This window comes from Seriola lalandi, unplaced genomic scaffold (assembly GCF_002814215.2).
Source record: "Seriola lalandi dorsalis isolate HSWRI2012SDOR001 ecotype SW California unplaced genomic scaffold, Sedor1 jcf7180002054630, whole genome shotgun sequence".
In the NCBI taxonomy this organism is placed as follows: domain Eukaryota; kingdom Metazoa; phylum Chordata; class Actinopteri; order Carangiformes; family Carangidae; genus Seriola; species Seriola lalandi.
Window position 1 is genome coordinate 803,592 of NW_019525183.1, and position 12,615 is coordinate 816,206.

Consider the following 12,615-nt stretch of genomic DNA (forward strand, 5'->3'; position numbering starts at 1 on the left):
ACTGGAAGAATTCGGCAGCCGCCTTTCAACAGGGAGAGGGTAAATGTGGGCCAAGTAGGACTACAACCACAGTTAAATAACTATTGGGTTTTTCAGACAATAAATCGACTCCGTAGGCAGCAACATGTGACACAAACGCGTAAATGTTGCTCCGGGTGAAGCGGAGTGACAGCGTGACCTGGTGGCCTCAATGCACCTGAGTCTGAGGGTCACTCCGCGCCACCTACAGGCAGCAATGTTCGCTACAACCACGTAAAAACTACAATGTTGGATGGAGCGAACAGCATGAACTAATGTGTTAGTGAAGTATGGAGGCTGAAGAGCGCCACCAAAGTACTTCAATTTTATAATCAAAAAAGAAAATTATTATTATGAATGGATTGATTTGATTTAAAAGTGCATGGAAAACTTTAAATTTGGCACAGGTGCAGGTTGGACATTAATTAACATTCGCAGCATGACTTTCATTTCAGCTTTCACATTTAGCAGAGTATTTAATGCTAATCTTAATCTCATTTTCTCCATCCAGGACATTTTGTAGAGACATTCACGGTCCCGCAGAGGATGAATCCTACTGACTTTTTTGGTTTGTAGTGAAATATCTCACAAAAAATTGGATGGATTGAAATGAAATTTGGTATGGATTTTGGTTATGGGCTGTATGTAGTCTGTCTTGGCAGTGCTAGTCACTTTTCCGACAGTGATAAGCATTTTCAGTATTAAACAGCACACACTGAGATCACTGGGTATAATATTGCTAAAGAAAAAGAAGAAAAGAGGAACATATAAAACCATTTACAAAATGAATACATCTTACAAATCTATTTATTTAAAAAACATCATGATTCATCATAGTCATTGCAATAAAATGATAAAATAAAGACACTGGGGAAGCCTTGCGATGACATGTTCAGCGGTGTGTATCGATGCTATTTTGTGTCTGTGTAGTTAAGAGCATTTGGCACAAAGCCCTATTATTCACCAGTGTGCTCAAGTACTGTGAATATGTACGTGTGTGTGTGTGTGTGTGTGTGTGTGTATGAGAAAGTGTCTGTATGTGTGTTAATGGTAAAACATACTTTGAATACTGCAACAGCACTATCATCGAGACACACACACCTGTGGAGTGGGTTTATGGAGACCTACTGGAGGTTTCTGAAGTGACTGTCACCATCAATCAAGCCAAGAAACACATATTGTAATCATTATTTCCCAAACTTTACAAAATAGTTAGAGGAGCACGCTCTGATATGGAGGTGAACATCCAAGTGTGGATGTAGAAATGTTTTGAGAACAGCAGCACTGATAGATGATCATTCTGGTATCAAGTAGCAACGTCAGATTTCTTAGTTTGAGTAATTCAGACCAAATTTTGCTTTGAAAGGAAGAAAAAAAGTTTGACTATATAGCCTGATATTGCTCAAAAAGCTCTGATAGTTGCTTAAAATACTTTTTAAAACTATTCAAAAACACATCAAACAAAGCCCTGCCCGAGCCCAGTCAGCCTGGCTTATTACAAACCTAACAGGTCTGATTGGATCCTGCTGAGTTTGGATCGAAACGTTCTCACTTTGTGTGTGTTGTTGCTGGAAGTGTGAGTGTGCGTTCACACAGCAGTCAACGCGATACACGAGCCACCACAAGTTCATTCATTTGCTATAAAAACACCACAGAGACTCAACAGATGTCAGCTGATACAAGTCGGGCACAGCTGACTTTTCTTCATCAGCTGGTTATTGCAGATTTCTCTTGCTTCTGAATAGATACAGTTTTCAGTTTAACCTGTTAAGTGCACAGTAAACTTACCAGTTTTCTACAACTTTCCTAAAAAAAAAAGAAAAGAAAAACAAAAAGAGTAGAGACAAAACATCTAGAATTATTTGCAAAAGGGGTGCAACCGTCGTCGGAGTTGAAATCTCTGAAACCACTTTACTGAAAGGTTTGTTTACTCTTCTAGTTAGCGACATTAAAGGAACAGTCGGACGTTTTGAATAATGTGCTTGTTTGCCAGAATTAGGTCTGGGATGTAGCTTAGCTTAGTTTAGCACATAGACTGGAAACAGGGGGGGACTGCTAACCTAGCTAAAACAAAAGTGAAAAATTTAGTATGTCTGCCAACAATGACTGGAAGAGCATGTACATGAACAGAAATGTAAAAATGACAGTTTTGTGCTACAACTATTTCTTGAAAAACAACAGTTTATCCATCTATCCAAGAAATAGTTATATTAGTTATGCAAATTTAATGGTGTTAATATGCACTTTTTTCCACTTTGGGCAAAGCAAGATTAGCCATTTCCTCCTGTTTCCAGACTGTATGCTAAGCTAAGCTAATGACCCGATCGATTCCAAACTGCAGTTGTGCAAGTCTTCAGAAAAGAAGCGTCTTTCTCAAAACGCTGAACTGATCCTTTAAAAAGCGAAACTGAAGCGAAGAAACGTGCATAATTTTCATGTTCAAATCTTTGCAGTTTCACACCGTGGAAGTCACCGATGTTTCTTGCAGCACCCGAGCAGTCATGTCGCTCACAGTGTGAGAACACGAGAGTCTGGATCAGTGGAGTGACGGCTAGGTTCAAACATCTGGATGTAGGAGACTTTGATGCCACCAAAATGAAACCCTGGAAGAGGCTTTTGTTGCTCGTGAAGGACACCAGTCTGTCATTATAAAACGGTACATGCAACTCTTTGTCTCACGCACTGTAGCACAGCGTTCACACGGTGTACGAAACACACACGAGACTCAGGCAAAAAATAACAGCTGGATACATTTCTGAATATCTATAAAAGAAGAGTGCTTGTTGTCACCACGTTTAGCGGCTGTTCAAGTGTTGATCTGGCAAAATGAACCAAGCACACCTCTGTTAGTTCAAATATTGGCACCACGTACAGTATATCTCACACACAAACACACTAACTGCATATCTCCTTGTAAAGCTTAAAAATGTCTCTCATTTTAAAATCTCTTAATTTTCAAAAAACTAGAGTTGAGAATAAAGGTTTATATTGTCCTTTTGTTAAGGTAGGAATACTCTGGGATGGTAGTTCTAGTGCAATACCGGTCGTGTGGAAAGCACGTGGCGCACTTCCGTTTTCTAAGACTTCTGCTGCCCAAATGAACATGATGTTCAAACCACGACTTTTTCCATGACTCAAATAAGGCTCAGGCTGCCTAAACCATCAGCCTCCGCCAATGCAAAATACCTCCAGCCATGTGACCTCACAGGGACATGTCAAGGGTGTTAGTAACCCTGTGCAGATACAACGTTCAATCAAACACCCCTTGAGTTTTCGGTGCTTCCTCATAAGAGAGAATTCAACAGGGTATGCCGGTGTGTCGTTACTCTTAGACACGAAGTGGTTGTACTTTGCAGGAAGCCATGGCATCAGGAGAAAGCAAAAAAGGGAAAAAAGCAAAAAAAAAAAAAAAGCATGTAGTCCAGCCTGAGTGCTTCATTTGTTATCCCTAGAAGCAGCAGATGTGTATAGTGGTCCTTTATTCCCAAATGGCAGTGGTGTTTCAGAAGTCTCCTGTTCCTCAATAATTAAACTCCAGATTCTTCAGAGTTTCCTGGAGTGCTATGGTCTTAAACGGGGAACGAATATGTCAGTGTTAAAATCACTGGAAGCACCAGAGATTTCACTGGGTCTTCACAGAAACAGAAGTCTCAAAGGCTATTTCCCCATTGGTGCGTGTAAAAACCAAAAAACCCCCCCAAAAAACAAAAAACTGTCCCCTGCTCCTCCACTGCAGAGCTGAAAGATCCTGAGCACCTCAGTCAGGTTTCTGTTTCCAGAGCGGCTTGTCATTTTACTCCCAACGTCCTTCGCCAGGAAACAGCTGGGTGTCCCAGAAATCGTCCACGGGTGTGTGTCTGTTGTGTGTGTGGTGTTTCCTGTGAGCGCTGCAGTGTGTGGGTGCGGGGGAAAGTGTTTGTCAGTCCATCTCCAGGTCCATCAGTTTGTTGCGCGAGCGTGGAGTGTGTGTGGTGTTGCGGCAGCAGCACTGGGCGCAAACCAGACCCAGGACCAGAGAGAAGAGGCCCACACCTGCAGACAAGGTTAAAAGGTTAAAATGCAGCCTTACTCCTTCCACTGTGTTATTCCTGCCTCTACTGGTAACACTATAAGACTGTTTTTAGAACCTCAGGAACCTTACCTGCATTTTGACTGAAGGAATGACAGTCTAAATTTAGATCCTGGCTCCTGAAAGTCCCTGCTCTGGCTCTACCTCCTGATGGCTACTGGGTTGAATTTTGCAGGGGCTGAACGAGGACAAAAACAAACCTCGCGGCTGCTACGACTTCATCCACGCAGTAAAAAAGGACTTAGCCGTGTTAGAAAATGTATTCGGACGAGGGTTGTTTATTAACGGTAAAAACAAAGTTATGTTGTTTGCTTCCCAACTCGTTTAAAAGGAGAGACATTAGAAAGATACATAGCGAGAGAATGAGAGGAATAAAATATGCTTTGCTAATTAATTCACAACAGTTATGTAAACACTTTTAGGCATTGCTACTTTGCAGTCAGTTGTTCTGGACTTTGCAGTCTCTACCACTGCTCCCATCCAGTACAACAGCAGAAAAAAAGAAGCCTTCATTCTTTTTCTTTTTTTAATCTATCATCGGTCTAATTTGTCTAACCTTCTAGATGCAGTGAAAATGCAAACAGGAAGGTGTAAAAGGGACTTTTAGGGTGTTTGTACACCTGTAGTTTGGTTCGTTCCCAGCAGGCACCAGGCGTCAAAGTAACATCAGAAAGACAGAAGATTCAAACGACTCAAACAAATGAACAAATGTTAAATTTTGATTGGAAATGAAAATGGGGTTGACGTCAGTTGGTTAATTGACAATGTGATGTTTAGCAGACAGTTTTGCTCGTCACTAAAATGTCTGTATTTTATACGTCAAGGTGGCGTTGGCATCAGACGTTTGGATTACTTTAACCTGCACCGAGGGAAACAATGATGCACTGTTGCATTTTAGTTCTGGTGTTGGTCATGTTCACACTGACTGTTATATACTGACAGGTCCCTCACTGATTGGACAGTGAATGTCTTCCTGCATCATCAGGACTCATGTGGGAAAATCAGATTACAGTGACTGAGAGCAGGTCAGTCTGTACTTCAATGCCTCTTATGTATGTTTGTGATATCTAATCACAAAAAGCTCAAAGAAATGACTGATTATAAGCATTATAAGTGTTATTACTCGAGGCTGTAAATCTATCTCAGTCATTAATAATGACAAGCACGAGGTGTTATTACTGAGCAATGATCTCTGTGTCTTTTTATTGGACTTAATGAACTGTCAACGTACACAGAAGATGCACGCACAGCAGACCGCAGTTTTAACTGTGTCCATATATGTGCAAATATATTACCACGGTTATCAAATGATTTACCAAAAAAAAAAAAAAAATGTTAACTTAGATCTATTATAAGATGGCTTCCTGAACAGTTCATGAACAACAGATGAATTCATGCTAAAACCAAATATCTATATCACAAAGTACAGGGGTTGGTCTGTTTGCTTCCAGTCCACAAAAGGACCGCACCAGATTCTGCATGGAAGCCGACCGGTTTGTCTGGTCAGCTTTCTCACCGGCCCCAAATAAGCTGGGCAAACGCACCATTTCATTTTAACTGAAATAAACAGGTTCAGTGTGAAACAGTCCTCAGTTCCTGTGGCAGGATGTGGATGTTGAGGTCTGGAGCAGGCAGTTATAGTTAAAGCTTTTAACTCCCTCTCACTACAACTGTTGACCTGATCATTTGATTAAAAAGGGCTATTAGAAGACTATCACTACTAATAAATACTCCAACATCAACTCCTTACACTGCAGATGCCTATAAACTAAGATTTTCATTATTAATAGCAACTAGGAATGTCCCGCAGCCAGATACAAGATCAGCATCGGTGCCAATTAAAGCATATTTTATTGATTGTTTTTTGGCTATATTAAGCCTGATTAAATTCAGATTCTTGTCTTAGTTAAATCCACTGTGCCCTGGCAACGGCAGTGTCCTAAATAAGCATGAGCACAGCAGTGTCAGCTAGTGAAGTGCAGAGCAGCACAAAAGAGAGTAAATCTGGTCTATCAGCGAGCAGCGTCAGTGTCCACGCTGACAGCGAGCATCAGCGAGCCAAGTGAGCATTTTTATCCAGCTTCGCTGACATTCTGCAGGTGGGCCGCTCCTCTGAGCTGCTGCTGGATGCATTTAAACTACAACATTTGAGTTTTCTGGCGAACAAAAACAGGCTGTAATAGTTTGATATTCCCCATTTGAGCAGAAATAAACCAGATGTGGAGAAATTGTGACTTAAACTATTGTTTTCAAAATGGCTACAGATAATCAGCTACAGCATGTTCAGCACTAGAAGACACTCTATAGAGCTGTATAGGAAACCAGTGCAGGACAGATGTGGTAGGTTCTCAGCTGTCAACCATATAAGTGATGAATCGTTCGGCAGATTCTCAATATTTAAAGACTTGGACAGAATCAGAGATCTAGATATTACTTCTGTGAGATGTCCTTAAACCTTAAATCCCTTAACACTAATCTAACATGAAATATAATGATATATACAATATAATGATTAAACAGAGAGGACAAACTTGAGGATGTATAATGGTTACATTACCTAGTGAAGCTGCTGCACCATATAGGAGAGGTAACTGTAGGGAGTCCCACACTAGAGAAGAAGACAGAGACAAGATTTAGCAATTTCAAATGAATGTGCATGAATGTGGTGATGGTAACGTGCCGAGTGTAACGAGCTGCAGCACCAACTCCTCACCAGCAAACTGGACAGTGAGAAAGATCCGAGACGACGTCAGCTCTCCGGCTTGAGTCCAGGCTCCCGTCGAGGCCGACAGGTACCAGGGAGTGGCCACGCAGTAATACTCCCCGCTGTCACTGGAGACCACACAAACACACACACACACACACAGTCAGACACCGCAGTCCAGAGTTTGGTTGTTATATCAACGGTGCAGTGTGAATCTTCCAGCCCGCAGGGACAAGTGACCCACCACTGTTTACCCATGAATACACTCACCCGTCCTGAGTGCCAAAAATGTTCATCAGGTAGGTGTGTGTGTCAATGCGCTCTATTGAGATTTCGCTGGATGAGTTGCGGATCTCTGCCTTCACGATGCCAAAGCGATCGACGCTGGCCACCTGGGTCGTCGTCTGTCCGCCGCGCAGCCTGGTGAAAAACCAACGCACCTCGTACGCCAGGTCATCTGAGAGAGACAGACAGAATTTATCAGAAAACATATATTATATGTATTTCATAAGTACCTATAAAACCACAAAGTGTTGGTGGAAGACCCAAGTATCTGATGATATTTAGATGCATATGATGCTACATTTAGACTAAACTACAGAGCTAGTTTGTGGCTACTGCATATGTGTCGTTTTCCATCCATTTCCAAAGCCAAAAACTAGTTTAGCTAAATGCTGAGAGTGAAGTCAGACCTCAGCATCAGTGGCATCACTAAGGACACCTGCATCACTTGAAAGGGAACATTAAAAGACACATTTCCTCTTTGAAAGTCCCATGAAAAGGCATCATTACTTCCATGATTAGATGCATTTCTTGGTGAAACCACTGGGCCGTTAGTTATGGAGAAAAAGGCAGTTTTATTTAATGGAACGGGTAGATGCATGACTGTTTGTGTCAACTTCCTCGGTTGGACGGGCTGACAGCAGCACTGAAGAGGCACAGATTGTCTAGGAAGCTGTAATTTTCCAGAAAGTGTCCAGTCCAGTCTTTAAGTAGCTTGCATTAGCTATTATTTACTTTACTTAACAGCCTGCCTGCATTTAGTAATGTTAGTCTGTGGTAGATGTAGATGTATGAAACACTGTCGCAGCTCATACACAATGGTCTATGGTGCAGAGTTACCTATTACTCTGTGGAAATTGAGGGACTGTGTTATTTTTTGTAAAATGCAGCCCTCATTTCACTGTGACGCCTACAGAACAAAAGAGGAAAACCAAAAACCAGGAGAATCTGTACAAACCTACAGAACAACTCCATCATCACCACACACACTGATGTTTCTCCCACAGTAAGAGGGAAGATTAAAAAAAAAAAAAAAAAGACAGATGGACACGCGTCACAAAAAGGATAGTGATGACAAAGGAGAGAAAACAGGCACAAGAGAGAATTTGTGATAATAGATGTAATCTTTGGAAAGGGGGCGAGCGAGCTAATTATTTCCAAGAGAAAGACGGGGAGAGAGAGAGAGAGAGAGAGAGAGAGGGAGAGAGAGAGAGAGAGAGAGAGAGAGAGACAGACAGAGAAGCACAAACTAGTCATTAGTCTGTCAGGGAGAGAGGGACTATTAGCACTGTACCTCCTACACACACACACACACACACACACACACACACACACACACACACACACACACACACACACACACAAAAAACCCCATGGATCTTGGTCATCCTCTGTCATTTCAGAGACAAATAGAGGATACAGATGAAAAAATAAAGAACATTTGCGAATGACAACGCCGGAAATAAAAATAAAAAAAAGGACAAAAAAAGACATGATGATGAAAAACAATTATGAGGAGAGAAAAAAAAGGCGAGATTGAGAGATGGAGAAATGAGGAGGAAGAAGGAGGAGAGCGGATGGAGCGAATATAATGAATAGAGAGACCGAGGAGAGGAGTGAACTCACCCAGAGCAGAGAAATGAATCACATCACTATTTCTCTCTCCCTCTCTTCGATAATGGTTTTAATATTCAAGTGCTACATCATTAAATATCAGTAGTAGTATGAGCAGCAGCAGTAATAACACTGGCCTCCGTTTCACTTTATGTCTCATGGTCCTAATATTGATAATTACCTGAAAACTTAGTCCGGTTGCCCCTCCATGTGACACTTAAGTTCAGGCTCTGGGAAAATATATCTTCACACTTACTGGCCTGTTTTTTTTATTAAGTTTTGCTGCAGATATTCACGCTCTTAATTTTTTTTTTTTGGTGATCTCTTAGGCTTGCCTTTCATTAACACCTTTAACACAGGTCTTAAGGGCCCAGCAATCTTTAAAAATAATCTTTGCTTTTGCATGAAATCCGCTGTGATATTCACTTTATCACATTAACTTCAATTGGGTTATTAAAAAGATACTAGATAGTAGTAATTATGTAATGGTGCCACTGGTTCCAAATGACCTCGAACATACTGGATCTTCCTCTTCTGCACTTTCTTGTTACTTATTGGTCAAAATATACACCAATACCAATATGTGCTAATATTAGCAAATATACTGTATATGTCGGTTCAGCTTTTGGGTTAGGGTTTTTAAATATGGTCATATAAATATTAAATAGTTAATACTTACATAATTTTACAAAATTGTGGCTATTGTAATATAAAATGCAAAAACTGGCCCTTGTCAGTGTTGAAAAATAAGTTATAATATGTTAGAAGTTGAATCTAATCTAAATGTTTTACATTAAATAAGGGAAGTTGAATATTTATAAATTTAGTACAAAATAAATCCATCATAGAATACAATTTCTCATTTCCATTGTATATTCTATGTATGTGTGTGTTTTTATGCAATACAATGTCAAAAATTAGCATTTTACCATCAGTTTACAGTGTTACATCACTTATTACTGCATTTTACTGTCTTCTTCACTTGTTTTTTATTTTTTTTATTTCTTAAGTGTGCACTGAAAACACAATTATATTCTATACTCAGGAGAAAATAATAAAATCTTCAACAGATTTCACTGATGATTATTTCCATTTAACGCATGTACGTACTGTGCTATCCCTTTATAGCGACATTGCAGATTCATTTTGACCAGCCCATTTCGCCTTTCCACCAGGACACTAGGATTTCTCTCGAAAGTCTAAATCCGTCACTTGCTGTTAGTGGACAAGTGGACACACTGGACACCAGGGCGTAATTTTGGCAAATCAGCTCCACTGCTTCTCAATTAGTCGGGCAGAGTTGCTCTTCTCTGGTGGAGACGCTGATGTAGGCTGAGAAGTCGACTGGACCAACAGCGTAGAGAAAAAAACAAAACAAAACAAAAAAACGCCTAGTGCAGCTTTATAAGTATATATGTTTTTTTTATAACATTAACTAAAATTCTATATTTTATATACAAGTTCAATAATTTTATATTTAGAACATAGTTTCTACATCATTACTGTTAGACCTAATTTCCTGGAACTGATAAATAATTTCACTTATTATTTGTAAAACAATATTTATCTTTTATTTAAAATTTAGGCAAAAATTATGAGAGGACGCTACCATTTTTAACATCAACATGTCAAAGACACAAAAGATCCCTTCACACTCTGAATCTGACTGAACTGACAGTGATGGTGATGATGATGATGGTGGTGATGAAGATGCATCAGGACAGTGTAGAGAGGGGGCACCATTTTTATTGCACAAAGACAAGTAGCCCAGCGCTCCATCCAACCAGAGAGGAAGAAACAGGAGGTGACACTAAAGGAGTGGGGGGGGGTTGACTGACCACACACACACACGCACACACACACACACACACACACACACACACCCCTCCAGACTCGCTGACCAGAATCAACTGATGAGCAAAGTTCTGACAATGAGAGGAGGCTTATTTCACCATTAACCTCCTGAGGAAAGCCCACACGCTTCCTCACAGCAACATGAAGACTGTTATAAAACTATCTATATATAAAACTATCACTGTTTTTTAAGCACTACAGTCTAGAGCTGCAACGATTGATCAATTAGACGACTGCAACTTTTTAAAATAATCGATTGATGGTTTTCAGTTTAATTTAAGCAAAATGCCAATTATCCGACCAGTTTTGATTCTCGAATGTGATTATCTGCTCACATTACAGTGAATTGGCAATTGGAAATTATAATGGATCCTAATTTGATGTTTTATTGACCAAATGATTAAATGCTTAATGGATATAAGCTGTAAAAGCTGTTTTCTTCTCCACCATATTGTCCAAATATGAAGCTTTCCTCACAGTAAGTCTATTCTCCACTGAGACCCTCTGCATGGGCGGGGTGAAACAGAGCGAGGACCCATGTATTAGTCGGGGGTTCCCATCGGTGCAAGCTTCAGCTAAAGAAAAACAGGCTCTGCTCTTGTGTAAGATGAAGGATGGGTATGATAAGAATGATGGTCTCATGGGTGGTGGACTCAGGGTGACCTGATGTAAGAATCACGTCCTGAACTCACACCTGGTTCAAATGACAAATGGTATGGATCATACTGTGAAAGTTCAAAAGAAGGAATCGAGTGTATGACAATTATTTTTCATTACCGATCAGTCGGCTGATTATTCCTTCACACTATGAGATGTTGAAACGTGGTGAAAAAAAGCCCAGAGCCATAGGAGAGAATGTCTGATGTGGTTTTTTTTTTTCTCCAAACCAAGAGTTCAAAACACAAAGATATTAAAAATGACAGAGCTACGGTGAAGAAAAGCTGAAATTTCTCGCATTTGAGAGGCAAATGTTTCGGGAAATTTTGCTTGAAAAATGACTGAACTTCCTCTAGAACTCTAACATAATCTTTAACACGATCTCGACTTCAGTCCAACGGCACAAACAGGTTACTAATCACAATCTCAACTGTCTGTTATGAACATCCATCAGAGTTCACAGACTGACACCCTAGTTTCACTTTGACTTACTGTAACTGTGCACAAACAGTTTTTCCCCTGTCAGTATTTCAGGTGTGTTTACTCTTAGTTTTACCTCTGAATAAAGTGGATCACTTGGATAAACCGTTGATCTGTTTGCAACCTGTTTGATCGTCTGAAGCTGTAGTAAACCAAAGTTATCCTTTAATACAAAACTATTTTATTTCCTACACTGTGAGAGAGAAAGACATTCTCTGTTGTTCTTTGTTGTTTTTTCTACTGAACATTTGTTCAGACGAAAGCAAAAATAACTTACAGCACTGTAATGACATCACATTTAATTATATTTACTTGAACAGAGGTGTTTTGTGATGACAGGATGTATGACAACTATTTTAATCCTTTATATAATCACTATGACTTTATTCTTATATAATCACGTCATTTAAAAACTGCCTAGCTGACAGTGAAAGGATACTCTGACGTTCTGATAACACCAGGTTAGTGTCTGACATTGCCGTTAATGATCAAAGACACATTTTGCATAATTCCACGGGACTGACGCATGAACTCTTGCTTGCTTGTTTCAGTGACGCCACCAATATTTGAGGAACGGAGCTATAATTAGAAAGCCTCTGCTTTCTCACAGTTAGCCTCCATCCTTTACTTTCTTTGTTCTTGACGGCGGAGCGGACGCAGAGCGAGGAGACCGACGGAGGGAGGGAAGGGGATTTGCAATACTTAGTGACTGAGGAGATTATTTTGTTTATCGCGCAGCCATAAATCAACAGCGAGAGGTGCTCAGCAATGTGAACGCATCTCAGGCTGTGTCTGTGGAGAGCACGTCGTATCACCAGAGACACCCCCACCCTCCCGTAATGGGAGGTGCTATAGGAGTATCTGATCCCCACCAGCAGGCTGACTCATAGTTTGTTGCCCACAGCTGTTCCTCTGCTGAATGCCCCCCCCCCCAATA

At 40.4% G+C, this 12,615-nt stretch overlaps 1 protein-coding gene across 1 annotated transcript in view; it reads right to left on the bottom strand.

Moving 5' to 3' along the window:
• Positions 1–807: 807 nt before the first annotated feature.
• Positions 808–12,615, bottom strand: part of ptgfrnb (prostaglandin F2 receptor inhibitor b) — a 59,618-nt gene continuing 47,810 nt past the window's right edge. The window contains exons 12-15 of the mRNA XM_023420285.2: positions 7,062–7,248; positions 6,801–6,919; positions 6,645–6,695; positions 808–4,050 (exon numbers count right to left, since the gene is read on the bottom strand). Of these exons, the coding sequence (XP_023276053.1) occupies positions 3,938–4,050; positions 6,645–6,695; positions 6,801–6,919; positions 7,062–7,248 (470 nt within the window). The 3' untranslated portion in view covers positions 808–3,937. The remainder of the gene's footprint in view (positions 4,051–6,644; positions 6,696–6,800; positions 6,920–7,061; positions 7,249–12,615) is intronic.